The sequence below is a fragment of the Bombina bombina genome, chromosome 1 (assembly GCF_027579735.1).
Source record: "Bombina bombina isolate aBomBom1 chromosome 1, aBomBom1.pri, whole genome shotgun sequence".
Lineage (NCBI taxonomy): Eukaryota > Metazoa > Chordata > Amphibia > Anura > Bombinatoridae > Bombina > Bombina bombina.
The window spans coordinates 1029408157-1029434879 of record NC_069499.1 but is presented as its reverse complement, the minus strand read 5'-3'; the positions used below and the strand labels follow the sequence as shown (position 1 = coordinate 1029434879).

The window sequence follows — 26723 nt, the reverse complement described above, 5'->3', positions numbered from 1 at the left end:
CAGCTGGATGTTCCGCGTAGGAGGGCTGAAGAAAGAAGATTGAAGATGCCGCTTGGAGGAAGACTTCGCCCCGATGGAGGACCTCTTCTTTGCCGCTTGGATGAAGACATCGCCGGATGGAAGACTTCTTCTTTGCCGCTTGGATGAAGACATCGCCGGATGGAAGACTTCTTCTTTGCCGCTTGGATGAAGACATCGCCCGGATTGGATGAAGAGTTCGGCTCGGCTGGGTGAAGATGACTCAAGGTAGGGAGATCTTCTGGGGCTTAGTGTTAGGTTTTTTTAAGGGGGGTTTGGGTGGGTTTAGAGTAGGGGTATGTGGGTGGTGGGTTTTAATGTTGGGGGGTGGTATTGTGTCTTTTTTTACAGGCAAAAGAGCTGTTTACTTTGGGGCATGCCCCGCAAAAAGCCCTTTTAAGGGCTGGTGAAAGAGCTGGTTAATTTTTAATTTAGAATAGGGTAGGGCATTTTTTTATTTTGGGGGGCTTTATTATTTTATTAGGGGGCTTAGAATAGGTGTAATTAGCTTAAAATTCTTGTAATCTTTTTTATTTTTTGTAATTTAGTGTTTGTTTGTTTTTGTAATTTAGTTTAGTGAATTTAATTGTATTTTAGTTTAGATATTTGTAGTTTATTTAATTTATTGATAGTGTAGGTGTATTTGTAACTTAGGTTAGGATTTATTTTACAGGTAAATTGGTAATTATTTTAACAAGGTAGCTATTAAATAGTTATTAACAATTTAATAGCTATTGTACCTAGTTAAAATAAATACCAAGTTACCTGTAAAATAAATATAAACCCTAAAATAGCTACAATGTAATTATTAATTATATTGTAGCTATCTTAAGGTTTATTTTATAGGTAAGTATTAAGATTTAAATAGGAATATTTTAATTAATAATATTAATATTAATTAGATTTATTTTAATAAGAATTTAGTTAGGGGTGTTAGAGTTAGATAGGGTTATTATACTTAATATATATATATATATATATATATATATATATATATATATATATATATATATATATATATATATATATATATATATATAAATAATATAATAACTATATTAACTATATTAACCCTAATATAATTAGGGTTAATATAGTTAATATAGGTGGCGGCGGTGTAGGGGGATTAGATTAGGGGTTAATGTATTTAATATAGGTGGCGGCGGTGTAGGGGGATTAGATTAGGGGTTAATACATTTATTATAGGTGGCGGCGGTGTAGGGGGATTTAGATTAGAGGCAAAAGAGCTGTTTACTTTGTGACAATGCCCCGCAAAAAGCCCTTTTAAGGGCTGGTAAAAGAGCTGGTTACTTTAGGGCAATGGCCCGCAAAAAGCCCTTTTAAGGGCTGACAATAGAGCTGTTTACTTTGGGGTAATGCCACGCAAAAAGCCCTTTTCAGGGCTATTTGTAGGGTTAGACTTAGGTTTAGTGGTAGGGATAGTTTAGTATTTTAGGGGTTAATTAATTTAATATAGGTGGCAGCGGTATAGGGGGATTAAATTAGGGGTTAATATTTTAATATAGGTGGCGGCGGTGTAGGGGGATTAGATTAGGGGTTAATAATTTAATATAGGTGGCGGCGGTGTAGGGGCTCACATTAGGGGGTAGGTAATGTAGATGGCGGCGGTGTAGGGGCTCACATTAGGGGTAGGTAATGTAGATGGCGGCAGTGTAGGGGCTCACATTAGGGGGTAGGTAATGTAGATGGCGGTGGTGTAGGGGGTTACATTAGGGGGTAGGTAATGTAGATGGCGGCGGTGTAGGGGCTCACATTAGGGGGTTATACATTTAATGTAGGTGGTGGCGGGGTCCGGGAGTGGTGGTTTATGGGTTAAATACTTTATTAGGGATTGTGGCGGGGGATCGCGGTTGACAGGTAGATAGACATTGCGCATGCGTTAGGTGTAAGGTTTTATTTTGCAGCTAGTTTAGGGAGTTACAGGGCTCCAATAGACAGCGTAAGGCTTACTACGCCTGCAATTTGTGGCGAGGTGAAAATGGAGTAGGATTTCTCCATTTTCGCCACGTAAGTCCTTACGCTGTAAATTGGATACCAAATTGCGCTGGTTTGGTATACCTGTCTATGGGCCAAAAAACTATGGTCGAAGGCAGAAATATACGAGCGTAACTTCTATGTTACGTTGTATATGTGATACCAAACCAGTGCAAATTTTGGCGTCGCCGGCTTTTGCAGGCGACGATTTATATCGGATCGGGCCCACAAGGCTTATTCAAGTCTACCTACAGAGCGTGGGGGGTGGGGTGGGGAGTTGTCTTTATCAGCCAGTGAGAAATGTATGCATACCTCCCAAGATTTTACTAAAACCTTTAAGAACTGGGGGATGAGGATCACTTTTGGGCAGGTTTTGAGGTGTTTTTTGGTCAGGACTACAACCAGAGGGATGGAGATGCAGGTGTACTGCAGGCAGAGTTGGTACAGACTGTGGGAATAGTCAAGACAGTCCCTAGTTTTTGTTTTTGAAAAAGGGATATTTGCCTTGAGGGAAACACTCCTTTGTATATCCCTAGGCATCAGCTGCACTTAAACATGCTTTTTGTTACTTTAAATCAGTGATGGTCGACTTCCTAGCACATGGAGGCAGCAGATCAATATTTTAGAAGCCTTAAGAGTGGCATATAAATGTATGACTATTAAATAAATAATATATCTCCACAAATGTTCAGTGGCAGAGGGCCAGATTTAGGCTGCAGGGTCCCCACATTCTGCTTCACCCCAAAAGCACACATTTTTACTTCCCCTTTCCCCTATGGCCACAAAACTAGGGCACATGTTGTTAATTCTTTAAATAATAATCAAATTAAACAGTTTTAACAGAACACTCAAAATCCCTTTATCTGGATATATTTTTCCCGATGGTTACTTTTGGTCTGTTTACTGTTACCATTACTCTTCTCCTGGGGAGTTGAGTCCCAGATCTGCCATCCACCATATTTCTGTCCAAGATCTGATCGCCAAAACCAGCTTTCATTCCAACAATGGAAATTCCTTTGATGGGGAAGGAAATGAAAGTTTATTCAATATTTTATTGCTTACAAAATCACAGGCAGATCTCTACTTTAGATGCTTTTTCTTGTAACCCAGTGTTCTGTTAAGATTTTACCCACTCACACTGAAGATACCATTACAAATTTAGTTTTAATTCCCTTAATGGGACTTTGTACTGTAAAATTTGCTCCCCTTTAATGTGTTCCCAATTATCCATTTTTTTTATCTTCTGGAGTGTATTCAATTGCTTACTAATGGCTCCTTTACCTATATTTTGTCATTTTAAATAGCTGATTTTATCTGTTAAAACCATCCCATGTACTGAAAATATGAATATTTTTAGATTCTCTAAAGAAAAGCTATGCAAAAACAAATCAGCAGCATGGTGGTGGGTGGTGGAAGTGACAGATACTAACATGTTTATTTTCAGTTTATCCCTTTAAGTATAATACTTTGTACATACACAAAATGATAAGATAAAAAGACACATGCATATAGATCAATAGATAAGGATGCCTACTCTTTCTGAAAATTCAGCCCAAGGAGACATTTCCAATGCATTTTAAACTCTGTGGCTGGTATACCAAATTATTGGAAACACATTAAGGTTAACCGATGTTAAAGTGCAGTGTCCCTTTAAAGGGATAGTCTAGTCAAAATTAAACTTTTATGATTCAGATAGGGCATGCAATTTTAAACAACTTTCCAATTTACTTTTATCATCAAATGTGCTTTGTTCTCTTGGTATTCTTTGTTGAAAACTAAACCGAGGTAGGCTCATTTGCTAATTTCTAAGTTCCTGAAGGCGGCCTCTTGTCTCAGTGTATTTTGACAGTTTTTCACAGCTAGACAGTGCTAGTTCATGTGTTCCATATAGATAACATTTTGCTCACTTACGTGGAGTTATGCACTGATTGGCTAAAATGCAAGTCTGTCAAAATAACTGAAATAAGGGGGCAGTCTGCAGAAGCTTAGATACAAAGTAATCACAAAGGTAAAAAGTGTATTAATATAACCGTGTTGGTTATGCAAAACTGGGGAATGGGTAATGAAGGGATTATCTATCTTTTAAAACAATAACAATCCCATGGTAAACTGTCCCTATGTTGTTTTACTTTTTCATTTTAAAAAGTCAAATGATTAAAATTATGTAGTCTAGTTTTCAAAACAAATTAAATCTAACCATTATATGAGGAATTATAAATAATTAACCTCCATACATCACTGCATAATTTGTCTTAGAAATACATTCTGTTTGCATCTGTGTTTATGTGCATCATCATAAGTTTACCACTAGATGGCTCCCTGAGCTGGTGTAAAGAAGCAACTCTGTAAAAAACTATGGCTATATTATTTAAACCACACCTAGTAATAAAATGTAGACTCATAATAATGAAGCTCAAATGTGAAACTGTCAGGATAAAAGAGAAGGGCGGTGACTTTGTACTTAGCAGCATTAAGAGATAATTACCAGATGCTATCATTACTTCTTTCTGCAAGTTCTCCTGACACATTATAATAATTCTCGATTTCCAGGCTGTTATCTGAGTCGTGGGCTGACGCAAAGTTAGTAATCACACGGCATGGTAAACCCAGGGCCCTACTGACTGAGGAAAAAAAACAGTTTAGGATTACGCATGAACCAATATTGTTATAAAAAGCTTTAAGGCACATGTTACCTGTAGAGTAAATCATGTGTAAGTGATGAAGCATCTGTAACTAGCTGAATAAAAGATATATCACTATCTCTGTGTAAAAAAAAGAAATTATTTTACCTCAAAATTTCTTCTGCTCACCAGAGTAAGTGCTTTTTAAGCAGTTATATCTCAGAAATTATTTTACTATCATATGCATGATGGAAAAAACAAACAAACAAACAACAACAAAAAACAGCCAATCAGCATCATCAATGCTGAGTTTGCATTTTGTAATCTTGTGAGATTTTACCATAAGCTCCTAAGATTTAATAGTAAACTTCCTTAAACTGAAGAGAAAAATACTTTCCAAATACACACTGCCATGAAAGTCCCAAGACAAGCATCCTGATTGACTTATTTTCTCTTTACAATAGGATGAGGCTAACAATCAATTACATTTTGAGGTAAAGTATCTTTTTATTTTACATAGAGATGTTCATGTGATATTTTCTTGTCAGCTTTTTACAAATATGTTTAGAATCCCTGTTGGCATACTGTGCATGCACATTTCCTATATCTTTTTCCTGATCTGCCTTGTGTGCGAGCTACAATGCTAAGCTAAGGAAAGGGTGGTACAGCTGCATTGCCTGCCTGCTCATTAATTCAACTGATGGATTTGAATGATGTGAGTGTCTGCTTAAAAAGGCTATATAAGCGCTAGTTTTTAAATAATGCGCTATTAACATTGTGTACAATTTTTTTTTATTAGCATCTCCATTTACTGTCCCTTTAAGCTCTCAATAGATGGCTAGAATACAAGTGGCGCGCTAACTGTTACGCGCAATCGATATTGGGTTTATCGTGTGCATTGTGCGCATTGGAAGTAACATGTGTATAAGGGTTGAAAGTAATTGAATTTAACGTGCATTAGGATATTGCACCTTCAGAGCTGTGGTTAACTGTTATTCTCAAATAAAAGGTATACATTAAAAATAAAGTTACACTCATTATAACGCTATCTAATAAAAAATTTATTTTTTGCTCAAAGATATGAGGTCTCAGATGTTAGAGAAAAAAAAAGGTCTGCAAAGAGCTTTAACATAGAGATACATTCATATACATGTCTACGAAGTAAATATTTAAAATAAATACATAAATAAAAATAAAGCATGGGACACTGAAGAGGGAGGTGGGCAATGCAACGAAGAAATGGATTTGAAGGATGCATCAAGAGGAGGAGGCTAGGTTAGCTGTTTGTGTTTGAACTTTGTGAAGTCAGGAAAGGAACAGTGTAGTGTATAGTCCCTAACAATTCTTTTAAGAATTAGATTTGATTATTCAGTGTTAATATATGAAATGCATAATATAAGCAAATTAACATTCATAGTTGAGTTAGTCTGCATGCCATCTGCACCATAATCAATCATTCTTAGGTAAAATTGTCCTCAGCTAGACAGCTTCAGCTAGAAAAATAATTTGTGATGTCACCTATATTCATTGCAAATAAAATAATGCAAGGAATGTGGAAGGTGTATTAAAAAAGAAGGAATGCTGTGTTTATGAGTGGCTGAACAGTCAGGAACAAACTTTTTTTTGGGAATGCATAAACATGCCACATCACTGTGTGCAAAAGTTTGTTTACACTGGGGGAAAAACATGGGTCTAGCTGTTTTCTTTCTATTACAGGATTATTGTTATTATTGATCTAACCTTGTATTTCTTAGTACTTTATAACTCATAAAAAATACTTAATCATTTTACAGAAAGTGTTATTTCCAATAAATGTTGATTACAAGAAAACTGCCAAATTTAAAAGCAATTGGTTTATCCAATCCAAAGTTACAATTACCTGAACAAAAGCACAGTTTACTTTGAACAGGGTCTATGTCCTTATACCTAACGCTGAATGTGCATTAGAGAATTTGAAAAAATCAGCTCTGAGCAGCATATAGACTGTAAATGCCGCCAAAAATGAGTCTCTTAACAAACATGGTGGTGGCATCTTCAAGATGGTCCCCTACCAAATAATTAATTACATGGGCATCTAGAGGAATTATCTTCCTGGTTTTTAAGCAAAAGCACCCATTAGAGTCACTTTTTGGTGCCATTGAGCCACCATTTTTAAAACAGACAACTCTCTTTTGCTGCACATGTTGTCACTGACATTATTATACTTGAAGCAATTTTTTTTGCCCCCCTCAGATTTGTTTTATGTGTGGACACAAATGCTTATTAACTCAACAAATTTACTCAAAGTATCAGCATTTCCAGGGGTGAAAATAAAACTGCAAAGTTTTTCAAGAAATGTGAACCTGAAAAAAAAAACTGTTAAAAATTGAACAGGGGGCCTTTGGTTGTGCTATAATGCCAAACTAGAATCTGGATAAAGATTTTGTAGATGATTTGAAAATCACCCCTTAAAAGCTACAGATGATTAGTCAAAGCACTTTTGCCCCATGAGCCTTTGCAATAGGGCATTCCCTAGGGTGATGGATCAGGATGCTTTCAATCAGCCACCTTTTCTTTTTGATTTTCATTTCAGGCGATCCTGAAATGATTGGCCTCCAAAGCAGCAATTGCTGCTTGATAAATGAAGTCCTACAATGTGTGTACCATCTAGCACTTTAACCTAATATTTAGCAGTGCTGCATTTTACCAGGTTCATGGTGTTTGAACTGTTTTCTTGTATCTTTTGTAAATGTGCAATTGTTTGTTTAAATTAGCTGTGGTTGAATAAGCATACTTTTTTATATTGACTTTGAAAAGAGTGCTGAATTTCCTTTCTGTTTTTGGGGTATCTAATTTTTTATTTACTCATTATGGGCTAGATTACAAGTGGAGCGCTAATTACAAGTGGCTGGTTATTACTACCGCAAGCTTGCATGCAATTAGTGCTCAGAAGATTAACCAGAGATTAGCTCTCTAGTTAATTTATTAAATGTCCCCCAATTGCCTCCAAAATAAAAGGTTTACAAAAAAAAAATTTAAAATTTTTTTAAAAGCAGTTATAAGGCGTTAAAAGTGTCGAGTGTGAGGTGCCTTTACATTGCGGTCTATGGGGGCTGTGTTATTTCTGTAAATATATATGTATACATTCATATACATATATATATTTATATTTGTTGCCCATTACTGCGCAACTTTACATTCCTTCGGTGCTCTAGTTCTCATGCCGTGTCTCATGAGGAAGCTATATTTTGTGCTCAACATGTAATCTGGCCTTATGTATTTTCTATTGCTTAATAGTTTAATACTTTGTGTAAAGAGTCATTTTTCTATAATTTAAACATTTGTTATTCTTATGTATCCCATCTTCTACTGTAGTTAAATAAAGAGGGTTACATAACTGCCATGTTGGGGATAAAATTACGTTTCTGTGACAGCAGCCAAAGTTGTTAAATCACTGTTCTCTATTACTAGTAGCCGAAGGTGTAAAATCTGATAATCATTGTGTGTTAGTGGCAACTGAAACTAGGGCTCAAAATTGTAGCTCTGAGTGTTGTTGTTATCACCAAAAGGTACAGCCTCGTGTATTACTTGTGGCAAAGATGATAAAATCACTATAAGCAAAAAACCATAAGAAGACAAGATTGTTACTTACTTGAAAAATGTTTAATTCTTGATCTGTATTGTTAAGTAGATTATTATTAATGACTAATCCTAAAGCCTGTGTAAACGGGCCAATGTTTTTAAGTACCGCGGTTCCAGCCCTTGCTCCCTCTCTCTCCCACCTCTCTTTTGCACTCTCTCTTCCCCGACCCTCTTCTGCTCTCTCCCCCTCTTTTGCTCTCTCTCTCTCTCCCCCTCTTTTGCTCTCTCTCCCCTATTTTGCTCTCTCTCCCCCTCTTTTGCTCTCTCTCCTCTTTTTCTCTCCCTCCCCCTCTTTTGCGCTCTCTCCCCCCTCTTTTGCGCTCTCTCCCCCCTCTCTTTTGTGCTCTTTCCCCTCTCTTTTGCTCTCTTTCCCCCCTCTTTTGCGCTCTCTCCGCCTCTTTTGCGCTCTCTCCCCCTCTTTTGTGCTCTCTATGCCCCTTTTTGCACTCTCTCCCCCTCTCTTTTGCGCTCTCTCCCCCTCTCTTTTGCGCTCTCTCCCCCCCTCTTTTGCGCTCTTTCCCCCCTCTTTTGTGCTCTCCCCCCTCTTTTGTGCTATTTTCCCTCTCTTTTGCACTTTTTCCCCCCTCTTTTGTGCTCTCTCCCCCTCTTTTGTGCTCTCCCCCCCTCTTTTGCACTCTCTCCCCCTCTTTTGCGCTCTCTCCCCCTCTCTTTTGTGCTCTGCCCCCCTTTGTGCTCTCCCCCCTCTCTTTTGCTCTCTCTCAACCCCCTCTTTTGCTATCTCTCCCCCCTCTCTTTTGTGCTCTCTCCCCCCCTCTCTTTTGTGCTCTCTCCCCTTCTCTTTTGCGCTCTCTCCCCATTCTCTTTTGCGCTCTCTCTCCCCCTTCTCTTTTGCGCTCTCTCTCCCCCTCTCTTTTGAGCTATCTCTCTCCCCCCCTCTCTTTTGAGCTCTCTCTCCCCCTCTTTTGTGCTCTCTCTCTCCCCCTCTTAAGCTCTCTCTCCCCCTTCTCTTTTGCTCTCTCTCTTTTGCTCTCTCTATGCCCCTTTTTGCTTTCTCCCCCCCCTCTTTTGCTCTCTCTCTATCCCCCTCTTTTGCTCTCTCTCCCCTATTTTGCTCTCTCTCACCCTCTTTTGCTCTCTCTCCTCTTTTTCTCTCTCTCCCCCCTCTTTTGCGCTCTCTCCCCCCTCTATTTTGTGCTCTTTCCCCTCTCTTTTGCTCTCTCTCCCCCCTCTTTTGCGCTCTCTCCCCCTCTTTTGCACTCTCTAACCCTCTTTTTGCACTCTCTCCCCCTCTTTTTTGCGCTCTCTCCCCCTCTATTTTGTGCTCTCTCCCCGCTCTTTTGAGCTCTCTCTCCCCTCTTTTGTGCTCTCCCCCCTCTTTTGTGCTCTTTTGCCTCTCTTTTGCGCTCTTTCCCCTCTCTTTTGCTCTTTCTCCCCCCTCTTTTGTGCTCTCTCCCCCCTCTTTTGCGCTCTATCCCCCTCTTTTGCACTCTCCCCCCCTCTCTTTTGCGCTCTCTCCCCCTCTTTTGCGCTCTCCCCCCTTTTGTGCTCTCCCCCCTCTCTTTTGCTCTCTCTCAACCCCCTCTTTTGCTCTCTCTCCCCCCTCTCTTTTGTGCTCTCTCCCCCTCTCTTTTGTGCTCTCTCCCCCTTCTTTTTTGCGCTCTCTCCCCATTCTCTTTTGCGCTTTCTCTCCCCCTTCTCTTTTGCGCTCTCTCTCCCCCCTCTCTTTTGAGCTCTCTCTCTCTCCATCCCTCTCTTTTGAGCTCTCTCTCCCCCTCTTTTGTGCTCTCTCCCCCTCTTTTGTGCTCTCTCTCTCCCCCTCTTCTGCTCTCTCTCCCCCCTCTCTTTTGCTCTCTATATGCCCGTTTTTGCTCTCTCCCCCCTCTCTTTTGCTGTCTCTCCCCCCTCTCTTTATCCCCCCTCTTCTGCTCTCTCTCTCCCCCCTCTCTTTTGAGCTCTCTCTCTCCATCCCTCTCTTTTGTGCTCTCTCCCCCTCTTTTGTGCTCTCTCCCCCTCTTTTGTGCTCTCTCTCCCCCTCTTCTGCTCTCTCTCCCCCCTCTCTTTTGCTCTCTCTCTTTTGCTCTCTCTATGCCCCTTTTTGCTTTCTCCCCCCTCTCTTTTGCTGTCTCTCCCCCCTCTCTTTATCCCCCCTCTTCTGCTCTCTCTGTTCCCCCCCCCCCTCTTTAGAGCTCTCTATCTCTCACGGCGCATCCGGCCCGGCCCACGCCCTGTCCACGCCCACTCCACGCCAGATACCAGATGAGGTAGGCCAAGTGTGTTTGTCCTTGTGCTCAGTCTCTACTGCGCATGACAGCTTCGGACAAACACACTTGGCCTTTTATTATATAGGATTATATGGTTGGAAAATGAACAGTTTTATTACTCTTTGAAAAACGTTGTCAAAAAAAGAATAGTATACATTACCTCTTTTTCTCCTAGATTACGAGTTTTGTGCTAAACAGGGTGCGAAACTAACGCCATAAAAGTTGCATTATTTCACTCTCCATAGCACTGCCATTACGAGTTACTGAAAAGCCTCCTTGTGCGTGCAATATGGTGGCCTTAAGCTCTATATACCAAACAAAATCCAAGGGCTGATTTGACATGCTTGTGCACGCTTTCCCCCATAGACATCAATGGGGAGAAAGTGATAGAAAAAAACTAAAACCTGCGATCGTGGGATGAAAAATCTCCGTAACGCAACCCCATTGATGTCTATGGGGGAAAAAAAGTTACGTTTAAACCTAACACCCTAACAAAAACCCCTAGTCTAAACAATCCTAATATGCCGCCCCCAACATCGCCAACACTAATAAAAGTTATTAACCCCCTAATCTGCCGCTCCCAACACCGCTGACATTAAATTAAATGATTAACCCCTAATCCTTTAGCCTCCCATATCGCCGCTCTTAAATAAACCTATTAACCCCTAAACCTCCGGCCCCCCACATCGCCGCCACTAATTAAACCTATTAAACCCTAAACTGCCAGCCCCCCACATCGCAAAACACTAAATTAAACTATTAACCCCTAAACCTAACATCCCCCTAACTTTAAATTAAAATTACAATATAACTATATTTAAATAAATAAAAACTTACCTGTGAAATAAAAATAAACCTAACTTTAAACTATAAATTAACCTAGCATAACTATTCTAATAAAATTAAAAAATACTACCAATTAAAAACCTAAATTACAAATTTAAAAAAACCTAACACTACGAAAAAAAGAAAAAAATCTAAAATTACAAAAGATAAAAAAACACTAACACCTAGATTACAAGTTTTGCGTTACAGTGCGGTACGGCTTTTAACACAGAAAAATTGGCCATTACACTGGAATGGCCAGGAACGCTTATTACGAGTCGTGCCGGTATAGCTGTAACGCAAGCATTTTAGCCTGTAATGCAACCTTCATTCCCCCCTCAAAAAAATATGTTTTTGTGTAGGATTTTCATAGCGCCAGTATTACAGGTTGTGCGTTCAGGCTAAAAAGCTTGCATTATGCTCTATACCGACACGAGCCATACCGCCATCTGAGAGCAGTAGTTATGGATTTTGAGTAACAAAAATGTTTTGCAAAACTCATAACTAAAGTATTACAAAATAGACTAACACCCATAAACTACCTATTAACCCTTCAACCGCCACCTTCCCGCATCGCAAACACTATTTAAAACTTATTAACCCCTAATCTGCCGCCCACCCACATCACGACTATTAAATAAAGTTATTAACCCCTAATCTACCGTCCACCCACATTGGCAACACTATTTAAATATATTAAGCCCTAAACCACCGCTCCCCGACATAGCCGACACCTAAATAAACCTATTAACCCCTAAACCGCGACCCCCACATCGCCAACACTATAATAAAGTATTAACCCCTAAACCTCCAGCCCACCACATCTTAACTGCTAAACTAAACCTATTAACCCTAGACCTCTGCCCCCCACATCGCAAAACACTAAATTAAACTATTAACCACCAAACCTAACACCCCCATAACTTTAAATTAAAATTACAATATAACTATATTTAAATAAATAAAAACTTACCTGTGAAATAAAAATAAACCTAACATTAAACTATAAATTAACCTAACTATTCTAATAAAATAAAAAAATACTACCTATTAAAAACCTAAATTACAAATTAAAAAAAAAACTAACGCTACAAAAAAAAATAAAAAATCTAAAATTACAAAAAATAATAAACTAAATTATCAAAAATAAAAACAATTACACCTAATCTACTAGCCTTATAAAAATAAAAAGTCCCCCAAAATAAAAACAACCCCTAACCTACAATATACTACCAATAGCCCTTAAAAGGGCCTTTTGTAGGGCATTGCCCTAAGTTAAACAGCTGTTACCTGTACAAAAATGCAAATTCCCCCCACAGTAAAACCCACCACCCAACCAACCCCCCAAAATAAAAAACCTAACTCTAAAAATTCCTAAACTCATTGCTCCTAAAGGGGCATTTGTATGGGCATTCAGCTCTTTTTCACTGCCCTTAAAAGGGCATTCAGCTCTTTTACAAGTGCAAATCCCTAATCTAAAAAAAAAAAAAACCACCCAAAAAAAAAACAAAAACCCCCTGACACTAACCCCAGAATATATGAAGAATAAGACGTCCGGACATCCATCCCCATCCAGGTGGTGAAAAGTCTTCATCCAGGCGGCGTCACCTTCATCCATCGTGGGAACGTCTTCAATCTTCATCCCGGCGGCGCGGAGCGGAGTTATCCTGGAAGCCGATCCCACCCTGCACTTCCGTACACTGAAGTTGAATGCAAGGTAGCCGTTTCAAAATGGCGTACCTTGCATTCCTATTGGCTGATTTGATTCTTCAAATTCAAATCAGCCAATAGGATGAGAGCTTCTGAAATCCTATTGGCTGTTCTAATCACCCCATACAAAGGTAATGGGTAGTTTAGGATTTTTTAGAGTTAGTTTTTTTTTTTTGGTGGGTTAGTTGAGTGGTGGGTTTTACCGTTGGGGGACTTTGTATTCTTTTATAGGTAAAACAGCTGTTTAACTTAGGGCAATGCCCTAAAAAAATGTCCTTTAAAAGGCTACTGGTAGTTTATTGTAGGTGAGGGGGGGTTTATTTCGGGGGGGGGGCTTTTTATTTTTATAGGGCTATTAGATTAGGTGTAATTGTTGTTATTTTTGATAATTTTGTTTATTATTTTTTGTAAGCTTGGTGTTTTTTATTTTTCGTAATTTAGTGTTTATTATTTTTTGTAATTTTAGATTTTTAATTTTTTTTCATAGTGTTAGGTATTTTTAAATTCGTAATTTCGGTTTTTAATTGGTAGTATTTTTTTATTTTATTACAATAGTTATGTTAGGTTAATTTATAGTTTAATGTTAGTTTTTTTTTATTTTACAGGTAAGTTTTTATTTATTTACATATAATTATATTGTAATTTTAATTTAAAGTTAGGGGGGTGTTAGGTTAAGGGGTTAATAGTTTAATTTAGTGTTTTGAGATGTGAGGGTGCCGGTGGTCTAGGGGTTTAATAGGTTTAGTTTAGTAGTTACAATGTGGGGGGTTTGGAGGTTTAGGGGTTGATATTTTATTGTAATGCTGGCGATGTGGGGGGGCAGCGGTTTAGGGGTTAATAGATTTATTTAGGTGTCACAATGTCGGGGAGCGGCGGATTAGGGGTTAATATATTTCAACAGTGTTGGCGATGTGGGTGGGTGGCAGATTAGGGGTTAATAACTTTATTTAATAGTTGCAATGTGGATGGGCAGCAGATTAGAGGTTAATAGGTTTAATATAGTGTTTGCGATGTGGGAGGGTGGAGGTTTAAGGGTTAATAGGTAGTTTATGGGTGTTAGTGTACTTTGTAATACTTAAGTTATGAGTTTTGTATAACATTTTTGTTTTGCAAAATCCATAACTACTGCGCTTGGCTGTAACGCAAGCTTTTTAGCCTGAACCCACAACCTATAATACCGGCGCTATGAAAATCCCACACAAAAACGTCATTTTATGAGTGCGGAATGGAGGTTGCATCACAGGCTAAAATACTTGCGTTACAGCTTTACTGACACAACTCGTTACATGAGTTCCTGGCCATTCCAGCGTAATGGCCAATTTCTCAGCATTAAAAGCCGTACCGCACCGTAACGCAAAACTTGTAATCTAGGTGAGAATGAGGGTAAATTTTATGTGAGATATTAAGGGCTAGATTACAAGTGAAGCACTAATTAATCGCAATTTGCCCATTTACGGGTGCGCAATAAATAACCAGTCATTACAAGTGGCTGGTTATTGCTACTGCAAGCTCTTAAAAAATTAACCAGAAATCAGACCTTTTTAAAATGTCCCCCAATTGCCCCCCAAAAACAGTGTAGTGTGCCTTTTTTAAAATAAAAAATAAGAACATTTAAAAAAAAACTGCACAAAGCAGTTATGAGGGGTTAAAGTTGGCGGGTGTGGGGTGTTAGAAAAAAAGAGCACTGAAAAGTGCCTTTACATTGTGGTCTATGGGGAACTGTGTGTTCCCTGTAAATAAATATGTGTATACTTATATACAAATATATTTACGTGTTAATATGTGTATATACATATATTAACACATAAATATATATGTATATATTCATATAAATTTAAATTTGCTGCCCATCGCTGCATGACTTACCCCCTTCGCTGTGTTAGGTGTCTTACTGCATGAGAACAAGGCTCCTATTGGAGCCTATGGAATAATGCTCTTGTGAACGCAAAGCTTCTGTGCAATGCGAATGCGAGGTCTCGTTCACATTGCACCTAACTGCACATTTGAGTGTGCAACAATTAACCATTTAACAGCTACAGATTTGGTTTGAGCTCAAACAAATTTGTTTGAGCTCAAACCAAATCTGTAGCTGTTAAATGGTTAATTGTTACAGCAGACAATTAATTGTTTTACTGATTTTAAAGGTTAGCCAATAGAAATATGCTCTGTGCCTTTATAATGTGAGAAAGGCAATAGCACATTAGGCTATGATTACGGCTCACTAAGCCGAAAAGCGTAAGCCTTTGCTCTGCCTGCTGCAACTCATATTGCTAAGGTGCTTCCCGTATCTGTGTTTTTAAATTACTCAATTGGAATAAAGTTCGTTTTTACCCTGGAACTGGATCGACTCTTTTCTTCATTGCTCTTGCTACCTTCCCAGCAGATCCAAGTTCAATCCAGGACAGGATTGGTATGCTGCCAGTACCTCCGCTGTATCCCTGCAGGCTTCAGGCGATCCAATAGTGACGTCATCAGAGAAGCGCCCGTAACTGCTTGAGAACGCCAAGGAGCTGGACGCCCGTCGAAAGGGCTCGCACTAGAGACACGCTGAATTGGGGTGAGTTAGGTAGGGAGCATTGCTCTCTATTGCACCGCAAGTAGAGCGGGAGGTCCTTTCACCCATAGTGCCCATTTTGATGTAAATCATAAAGACTGTGCTGGCCTGCGGTGGTACTTTGAAGGGCTAATATAACAATCTAAAGTTACATACGTTCTTTGGAGGTTACAGTAGTAAACACACATACCCCCACTCTTTGACTTTATTTAGGTCCACCCATCTTTTCCTAAAAGGCTTCATTTTATGTAGGTCGACAGTAAGTGAGCCAGATTGCAAACTGCCCATCCCATAGACAGGTTACTCATTCACAGTAGCAATTATTATTGTATTCACTTGGTTATGCAGAACATGGTTCTCCACCTTGATAAATAATAAATATCTTCATATTCTAGGAATGATTTCTTCCTTAGGTTCTCAATCTTCTAGGTCAATTCTTCTTTTTACTTAAAACACATCTATTTAATGGCCCCTGTTCCCCTTGTTTCCGCGCGAGCCTTCAGGCTCACCGGAAACAGGAGTTAAGAAGAAGTGGTCTTAAGACCGCTGTTCGTAAACTCATACACCGCCTCTGAGGCAGCGTATAGCAATCCGCCCGATCATGTACGATTGGGTTGATTGACACCCCTGCTTGCGGCCGATAATCTGCAGGGAGCAGTATTGCACCAGCAGTTCACAAGAACTGCTGGTGCAATGATAAATGCCGACTGCGTATGCTGTCGGCATTTATCGATGTGCGGCGGACATGGTTCGCTATAGCGGATAATGTCTGTCCGCACATATATAAATAGACCCCATAATATACTATCACTAAAACCATATAATCCAATGTAGACTATTTTTCACATTGGTGAAAAATGAATGGGTCTCAAAAGAATAATTTTCTCTTCCCCATTTCACTAAATTTCTTAAAAATGCTATGGACAAGAATATTAATGCTATAATAGTTCTTTGAAAGTTGAGTTTTTGTTTTAGTTAAAACAATATAATGGGCCAGTCATGTTCTTTCCTAAATAAAACCATTCTTCTTTAATGGTACCTTATAGTGTTTTTATATCACTACGGCGCCAGCATAAATAGCAATCATCATGGATTGTATAAATTAAGAAGCTCATGTAACTTCTTTTTAAAAAGGAATAAGAAAATGAGCACAAAAGCATAAACAAAAGTAAAATTTCATGGTTGATATAGAGCATGCAATTTTACCAAATGTACTTTGTTCTGTTGGTATAAGTTGTTGAATAGCATACCTAGATAAGCTTAGGACTACTGAGAGCTAGCTGGTAATTGAGAGCTATAACATATGCTTCTTGTTAATGGTTGACAAGGTTTGTTCAACTAGTTCCCAGTAGTTTCGCAAAAAATAAGTTTATCCAATCCAAATTTAGAATTACTGTACCTGGAAAAATATTGTTAAAAATTGAACATGTAGATTTTGTAGATAATTTGAAAAAAAAATATCCCTTAGAAGCTACAAAGCTGTAAATATCACCAAAAGCTATTTTCTTAAAAATGTGGCAGTGGCCTTTTGAAGATGGCCACCTTCAGAAAGACTGTACATTTAAATTATTCTACCTTTCAGTAGCCATCTTAGAAATTCCGGAGACGTAATTGTATAGAATGAGCTGAGATGCATATAGATGACAGAAAGAATAGAATAGAAAAAAATAAAAACAGAGAAGGTTACTGATCCCCATATGTTAATAGTTTTTCCAGTGGATCCATTGTTAGCCAATTAGCCAAAGCACTTTCGCCTCATGAGCATTTGCTAAAGGGTATTCCATAGGGTGATGGACTAGAGATTATGGACTCAATTTAACAATGGTCGAGTGGACATGATTGGTTTTTGATGCAGGCAGAGAGCCTACTCTCACAATCTGCCGCTATCAGGGGTTGTCAAATATCCTGATTGTATCAGATGGGAATGGTTTAAATCAGCCATCTTTTAGGAGGTGGACAGGTTGGTCAAGGAGCCGCAGTTCTTAATTTTCATTTCAGGTGATCCTGAAATGATTGGCCTCCAAAGCAGCAAACGCTGCTTGATAAATGGAGTCATACTATGTGTGTTCCATCAAGCGCTTTAACCTTATATTTAGCAGTGCTGCATTTTACAAGGTTCATGGTGTTTCAACAGTTTTTTGTAGCTTTTGTAAATGTGCAATTGTTAATCTAAATTCGCTGTGGTTGAATAAGCATACTTTTTTTACATTGACTTTGAAAAGAGTGCTGAATTCCCTTTCTGTTTTTGGGGTATCTAATTTTTTTACACCCATTGTTTATTTTCTATTGCTAAGTAGTTTAATACTTTGTGTAAAGAGTCAGCACTATAAAATAATGACACGTTTCTGTAATTTAAGAATTTGTTATTCTTATATATCCCATCCTCTACTGTAGTTAAATAAACAGGGTTACATAATTGCTCTATGTTATGGCAGCCATGTTGGGGATAAAATTACTTTACAAAGGGGTTAAATCACTGCTCTCTACTCTTACTAGTAGCCAAAGGTGTAAAATCTGATAATCATTGTGTGTTAGTGGCAGCTGAAACTAGGGCTCCAAACTGTAGCTCTGAGTGTTGTTATCACCAAAAGGTACATATTTGTGTTTTACTGGCGGAAAAGATGATAAAATCACTATAAGCAACAAACCATAAGAAGATAAGATTGTTGCTTACTTTAAATTTTTAAAATTGTTGATCTGTATTGTGAAGTAGATTTATTATTAATTATTAGATGGTTGGAAAATGGACAGTTTTATTACTCTTTTAAAAACGTCAAAAAAGAATTGTATACATTACCTCTATTTAAGGGGTAAAATCTGATAATCGTGTGTTAGTGGCAGCTGAAACATAGGCTCAAAACTGTTGCTGTTAGTGTTATCACCAAAAGGTACAGTTTGTGTATTACTAGTGAGTCATGAACTGCCTGACTCAATGCTGCAACTACAACCGATGTGACAAGCTACCCCAACCTTATGTCTCTGCGCCCTAAACCTGTAGACTGTGAGCTCTCCGGAGCAGGGCCCTCTTCCTCCTGTACTAGATTTGTCTTGTATTTATCACAAATCCTCGTCATTGTATACCTCTACCCAGAGCTACGGAATTTGGCGGCGCTATAATCATAAATGATAATAATAATAATAATAATAATCATAAAGTGCCAAAGATGATAAAATCCCTATAAGCATCAAACCATAAGAAGACAAGATTGTTGCTTTGTTCTTTTAATTACTCTTTTTTTTAAATCAGCTCCAGAACAGCCTTCCTTGAGCCCACCTCAGCATTAAAAGCCGTACCGCACCGTAACGCAAAACTTGTAATCTAGGTGAGAATGAGGGTAAATTTTATGTGAGATATTAAGGGCTAGATTACAAGTGAAGCACTAATTAATCGCAATTTGCCCATTTACGGGTGCGCAATAAATAACCAGTCATTACAAGTGGCTGGTTATTGCTACTGCAAGCTCTTAAAAAATTAACCAGAAATCAGACCTTTTTAAAATGTCCCCCAATTGCCCCCCAAAAACAGTGTAGTGTGCCTTTTTTAAAATAAAAAATAAGAACATTTAAAAAAAAACTGCACAAAGCAGTTATGAGGGGTTAAAGTTGGCGGGTGTGGAGTGTTAGAAAAAAAGAGCACTGAAAAGTGCCTTTACATTGTGGTCTATGGGGAACTGTGTGTTCCCTGTAAATAAATATGTGTATACTTATATACAAATATATTTACGTGTTAATATGTGTATATACATATATTAACACATAAATATATATGTATATATTCATATAAATTTAAATTTGCTGCCCATCGCTGCATGACTTACCCCCTTCGCTGTGTTAGGTGTCTTACTGCATGAGAACAAGGCTCCTATTGGAGCCTATGGAATAATGCTCTTGTGAACGCAAAGCTTCTGTGCAATGCGAATGCGAGGTCTCGTTCACATTGCACCTAACTGCACATTTGAGTGTGCAATAATTAACCATTTAACAGCTACAGATTTGGTTTGAGCTCAAACAAATTTGTTGGAGCTCAAACCAAATCTGTAGCTGTTAAATGGTTAATTGTTACAGCAGACAATTAATTGTTTTACTGATTTTAAAGGTTAGCCAATAGAAATATGCTCTGTGCCTTTATAATGTGAGAAAGGCAATAGCACATTAGGCTATGATTACGGCTCACTAAGCCGAAAAGCGTAAGCCTTTGCTCTGCCTGCTGCAACTCATATTGCTAAGGTGCTTCCCGTATCTGTGTTTTTAAATTACTCAATTGGAATAAAGTTCGTTTTTACCCTGGAACTGGATCGACTCTTTTCTTCATTGCTCTTGCTACCTTCCCAGCAGATCCAAGTTCAATCCAGGACAGGATTGGTATGCTGCCAGTACCTCCGCTGTATCCCTGCAGGCTTCAGGCGATCCAATAGTGACGTCATCAGAGAAGCGCCCGTAACTGCTTGAGAACGCCAAGGAGCTGGACGCCCGTCGAAAGGGCTTGCACTAGAGACACGCTGAATTGGGGTGAGTTAGGTAGGGAGCATTGCTCTCTATTGCACCGCAAGTAGAGCGGGAGGTCCTTTCACCCATAGTGCCCATTTTGATGTAAATCATAAAGACTGTGCTGGCCTGCGGTGGTACTTTGAAGGGCTAATATAACAATCTAAAGTTACATACGTTCTTTGGAGGTTACAGTAGTAAACACACATACCCCCACTCTTTGACTTTATTTAGGTCCACCCATCTTTTCCTAAAAGGCTTCATTTTATGTAGGTCGACAGTAAGTGAGCCAGATTGCAAACTGCCCATCCCATAGACAGGTTACTCATTCACAGTAGCAATTATTATTGTATTCACTTGGTTATGCAGAACATGGTTCTCCACCTTGATAAATAATAAATATCTTCATATTCTAGGAATGATTTCTTCCTTAGGTTCTCAATCTTCTAGGTCAATTCTTCTTTTTACTTAAAACACATCTATTTAATGGCCCCTGTTCCCCTTGTTTCCGCGCGAGCCTTCAGGCTCACCGGAAACAGGAGTTAAGAAGAAGTGGTCTTAAGACCACTGTTCGTAAACTCATACACCGCCTCTGAGGCAGCGTATAGCAATCCGCCCGATCATGTACGATTGGGTTGATTGACACCCCTGCTTGCGGCCGATAATCTGCAGGGAGCAGTATTGCACCAGCAGTTCACAAGAACTGCTGGTGCAATGATAAATGCTGACTGCGTATGCTGTCGGCATTTATCGATGTGCGGCGGACATGGTTCGCTATAGCGGATAATGTCTGTCCGCACATATATAAATAGACCCCATAATATACTATCACTAAAACCATATAATCCAATGTAGACTATTTTTCACATTGGTGAAAAATGAATGGGTCTCAAAAGAATAATTTTCTCTTCCCCATTTCACTAAATTTCTTAAAAATGCTATGGACAAGAATATTAATGCTATAATAGTTCTTTGAAAGTTGAGTTTTTGTTTTAGTTAAAACAATATAATGGGCCAGTCATGTTCTTTCCTAAATAAAACCATTCTTCTTTAATGGTACCTTATAGTGTTTTTATATCACTACGGCGCCAGCATAAATAGCAATCATCATGGATTGTATAAATTAAGAAGCTCATGTAACTTCTTTTAAAAAAGGAATAAGAAAATGAGCACAAAAGCATAAACAAAAGTAAAATTTCATGGTTGATATAGAGCATGCAATTTTACCAAATGTACTTTGTTCTGTTGGTATAAGTTGTTGAATAGCATACCTAGATAAGCTTAGGACTACTGAGAGCTAGCTGGTAATTGAGAGCTATAACATATGCTTCTTGTTAATGGTTGACAAGGTTTGTTCAACTAGTTCCCAGTAATTTCGCAAAAAATAAGTTTATCCAATCCAAATTTAGAATTACTGTACCTGGAAAAATATTGTTAAAAATTGAACATGTAGATTTTGTAGATAATTTGAAAAAAAAATATCCCTTAGAAGCTACAAAGCTGTAAATATCACCAAAAGCTATTTTCTTAAAAATGTGGCAGTGGCCTTTTGAAGATGGCCACCTTCAGAAAGACTGTACATTTAAATTATTCTACCTTTCAGTAGCCATCTTAGAAATTCCGGAGACGTAATTGTATAGAATGAGCTGAGATGCATATAGATGACAGAAAGAATAGAATAGAAAAAAATAAAAACAGAGAAGGTTACTGATCCCCATATGTTAATAGTTTTTCCAGTGGATCCATTGTTAGCCAATTAGCCAAAGCACTTTCGCCTCATGAGCATTTGCTAAAGGGTATTCCATAGGGTGATGGACTAGAGATTATGGACTCAATTTAACAATGGTCGAGTGGACATGATTGGTTTTTGATGCAGGCAGAGAGCCTACTCTCACAATCTGCCGCTATCAGGGGTTGTCAAATATCCTGATTGTATCAGATGGGAATGGTTTAAATCAGCCATCTTTTAGGAGGTGGACAGGTTGGTCAAGGAGCCGCAGTTCTTAATTTTCATTTCAGGTGATCCTGAAATGATTGGCCTCCAAAGCAGCAAACGCTGCTTGATAAATGGAGTCATACTATGTGTGTTCCATCAAGCGCTTTAACCTTATATTTAGCAGTGCTGCATTTTACAAGGTTCATGGTGTTTCAACAGTTTTTTGTAGCTTTTGTAAATGTGCAATTGTTAATCTAAATTCGCTGTGGTTGAATAAGCATACTTTTTTTACATTGACTTTGAAAAGAGTGCTGAATTCCCTTTCTGTTTTTGGGGTATCTAATTTTTTTACACCCATTGTTTATTTTCTATTGCTAAGTAGTTTAATACTTTGTGTAAAGAGTCAGCACTATAAAATAATGACACGTTTCTGTAATTTAAGAATTTGTTATTCTTATATATCCCATCCTCTACTGTAGTTAAATAAACAGGGTTACATAATTGCTCTATGTTATGGCAGCCATGTTGGGGATAAAATTACTTTACAAAGGGGTTAAATCACTGCTCTCTACTCTTACTAGTAGCCAAAGGTGTAAAATCTGATAATCATTGTGTGTTAGTGGCAGCTGAAACTAGGGCTCCAAACTGTAGCTCTGAGTGTTGTTATCACCAAAAGGTACATATTTGTGTTTTACTGGCGGAAAAGATGATAAAATCACTATAAGCAACAAACCATAAGAAGATAAGATTGTTGCTTACTTTAAATTTTTAAAATTGTTGATCTGTATTGTGAAGTAGATTTATTATTAATTATTAGATGGTTGGAAAATGGACAGTTTTATTACTCTTTTAAAAACGTCAAAAAAGAATTGTATACATTACCTCTATTTAAGGGGTAAAATCTGATAATCGTGTGTTAGTGGCAGCTGAAACATAGGCTCAAAACTGTTGCTGTTAGTGTTATCACCAAAAGGTACAGTTTGTGTATTACTAGTGAGTCATGAACTGCCTGACTCAATGCTGCAACTACAACCGATGTGACAAGCTACCCCAACCTTATGTCTCTGCGCCCTAAACCTGTAGACTGTGAGCTCTCCGGAGCAGGGCCCTCTTCCTCCTGTACTAGATTTGTCTTGTATTTATCACAAATCCTCGTCATTGTATACCCCTACCCAGAGCTACGGAATTTGGCGGCGCTATAATCATAAATGATAATAATAATAATAATAATCATAAAGTGCCAAAGATGATAAAATCCCTATAAGCATCAAACCATAAGAAGATAAGATTGTTGCTTTGTTCTTTTAATTACTCTTTTTTTTAAATCAGCTCCAGAACAGCCTTCCTTGAGCCCACCTCAGCATTAAAAGCCGTACCGCACCGTAACGCAAAACTTGTAATCTAGGTGAGAATGAGGGTAAATTTTATGTGAGATATTAAGGGCTAGATTACAAGTGAAGCACTAATTAATCGCAATTTGCCCATTTACGGGTGCGCAATAAATAACCAGTCATTACAAGTGGCTGGTTATTGCTACTGCAAGCTCTTAAAAAATTAACCAGAAATCAGACCTTTTTAAAATGTCCCCCAATTGCCCCCCAAAAACAGTGTAGTGTGCCTTTTTTAAAATAAAAAATAAGAACATTTAAAAAAAAACTGCACAAAGCAGTTATGAGGGGTTAAAGTTGGCGGGTGTGGGGTGTTAGAAAAAAAGAGCACTGAAAAGTGCCTTTACATTGTGGTCTATGGGGAACTGTGTGTTCCCTGTAAATAAATATGTGTATACTTATATACAAATATATTTACGTGTTAATATGTGTATATACATATATTAACACATAAATATATATGTATATATTCATATAAATTTAAATTTGCTGCCCATCGCTGCATGACTTACCCCCTTCGCTGTGTTAGGTGTCTTACTGCATGAGAACAAGGCTCCTATTGGAGCCTATGGAATAATGCTTTTGTGAACGCAAAGCTTCTGTGCAATGCGAATGCGAGGTCTCGTTCACATTGCACCTAACTGCACATTTGAGTGTGCAACAATTAACCATTTAACAGCTACAGATTTGGTTTGAGCTCAAACAAATTTGTTGGAGCTCAAACCAAATCTGTAGCTGTTAAATGGTTAATTGTTACAGCAGACAATTAATTGTTTTACTGATTTTAAAGGTTAGCCAATAGAAATATGCTCTGTGCCTTTATAATGTGAGAAAGGCAATAGCACATTAGGCTATGATTACGGCTCACTAAGCCGAAAAGCGTAAGCCTTTGCTCTGCCTGCTGCAACTCATATTGCTAAGGTGCTTCCCGTATCTGTGTTTTTAAATTACTCAATTGGAATAAAGTTCGTTTTTACCCTGGAACTGGATCGACTCTTTTCTTCATTGCTCTTGCTACCTTCCCAGCAGATCCAAGTTCAATCCAGGACAGGATTGGTATGCTGCCAGTACCTCCGCTGTATCCCTGCAGGCTTCAGGCGATCCAATAGTGACGTCATCAGAGAAGCGCCCGTAACTGCATGAGAACGCCAAGGAGCTGGACGCCCGTCGAAAGGGCTCGCACTAGAGACACGCTGAATTGGGGTGAGTTAGGTAGGGAGCATTGCTCTCTATTGCACCGCAAGTAGAGCGGGAGGTCCTTTCACCCATAGTGCCCATTTTGATGTAAATCATAAAGACTGTGCTGGCCTGCGGTGGTACTTTGAAGGGCTAATATAACAATCTAAAGTTACATACGTTCTTTGGAGGTTACAGTAGTAAACACACATACCCCCACTCTTTGACTTTATTTAGGTCCACCCATCTTTTCCTAAAAGGCTTCATTTTATGTAGGTCGACAGTAAGTGAGCCAGATTGCAAACTGCCCATCCCATAGACAGGTTACTCATTCACAGTAGCAATTATTATTGTATTCACTTGGTTATGCAGAACATGGTTCTCCACCTTGATAAATAATAAATATCTTCATATTCTAGGAATGATTTCTTCCTTAGGTTCTCAATCTTCTAGGTCAATTCTTCTTTTTACTTAAAACACATCTATTTAATGGCCCCTGTTCCCCTTGTTTCCGCGCGAGCCTTCAGGCTCACCGGAAACAGGAGTTAAGAAGAAGTGGTCTTAAGACCGCTGTTCCTAAACTCATACACCGCCTCTGAGGCAGCGTATAGCAATCCGCCCGATCATGTACGATTGGGTTGATTGACACCCCTGCTTGCGGCCGATAATCTGCAGGGAGCAGTATTGCACCAGCAGTTCACAAGAACTGCTGGTGCAATGATAAATGCCGACTGCGTATGCTGTCGGCATTTATCGATGTGCGGCGGACATGGTTCGCTATAGCGGATAATGTCTGTCCGCACATATATAAATAGACCCCATAATATACTATCACTAAAACCATATAATCCAATGTAGACTATTTTTCACATTGGTGAAAAATGAATGGGTCTCAAAAGAATAATTTTCTCTTCCCCATTTCACTAAATTTCTTAAAAATGCTATGGACAAGAATATTGATGCTATAATAGTTCTTTGAAAGTTGAGTTTTTGTTTTAGTTAAAACAATATAATGGGCCAGTCATGTTCTTTCCTAAATAAAACCATTCTTCTTTAATGGTACCTTATAGTGTTTTTATATCACTACGGCGCCAGCATAAATAGCAATCATCATGGATTGTATAAATTAAGAAGCTCATGTAACTTCTTTTAAAAAAGGAATAAGAAAATGAGCACAAAAGCATAAACAAAAGTAAAATTTCATGGTTGATATAGAGCATGCAATTTTACCAAATGTACTTTGTTCTGTTGGTATAAGTTGTTGAATAGCATACCTAGATAAGCTTAGGACTACTGAGAGCTAGCTGGTAATTGAGAGCTATTACATATGCTTCTTGTTAATGGTTGACAAGGTTTGTTCAACTAGTTCCCAGTAGTTTCGCAAAAAATATGTTTATCCAATCCAAATTTAGAATTACTGTACCTGGAAAAATATTGTTAAAAATTGAACATGTAGATTTTGTAGATAATTTGAAAAAAAAAAATATCCCTTAGAAGCTACAAAGCTGTAAATATCACCAAAAGCTATTTTCTTAAAAATGTGGCAGTGGCCTTTTGAAGATGGCCACCTTCAGAAAGACTGTACATTTAAATTATTCTACCTTTCAGTAGCCATCTTAGAAATTCCGGAGACGTAATTGTATAGAATGAGCTGAGATGCATATAGATGACAGAAAGAATAGAATAGAAAAAAATAAAAACAGAGAAGGTTATGTTAATAGTTTTTCCAGTGGATCCATTGTTAGCCAATTAGCCAAAGCACTTTCGCCTCATGAGCATTTGCTAAAGGGTATTCCATAGGGTGATGGACTAGAGATTAAGGGCTCAATTTAACAATGGTCGAGTGGACATGATTGGTTTTTGATGCAGGCAGAGAGCCTACTCTCACAATCTGCCGCTATCAGGGGTTGTCAAATATCCTGATTGTATCAGATGGGAATGGTTTGAAATCAGCCATCTTTTAGGAGGTGGACAGGTTGGTCAAGGAGCCGCAGTTCTTAATTTTCATTTCAGGTGATCCTGAAATGATTGGCCTCCAAAGCAGCAAACGCTGCTTAATAAATGGAGTCATACTATGTGTGTTCCATCAAGCGCTTTAACCTTATATTTAGCAGTGCTGCATTTTACAAGGTTCATGGTGTTTCAACAGTTTTTTTGTAGCTTTTGTAAATG

At 38.4% G+C, this 26723-nt stretch overlaps 1 protein-coding gene across 1 annotated transcript in view; it reads right to left on the bottom strand.

Moving 5' to 3' along the window:
- Window positions 1-26723, bottom strand: part of LOC128662693 (protein-glutamine gamma-glutamyltransferase E-like) — a 135673-nt gene that overhangs the window by 24188 nt on the left and 84762 nt on the right. The window contains exons 7-8 of the mRNA XM_053716580.1: window positions 4499-4634; window positions 2924-3027 (exon numbers count right to left, since the gene is read on the bottom strand). Of these exons, the coding sequence (XP_053572555.1) occupies window positions 2924-3027; window positions 4499-4634 (240 nt within the window). The remainder of the gene's footprint in view (window positions 1-2923; window positions 3028-4498; window positions 4635-26723) is intronic.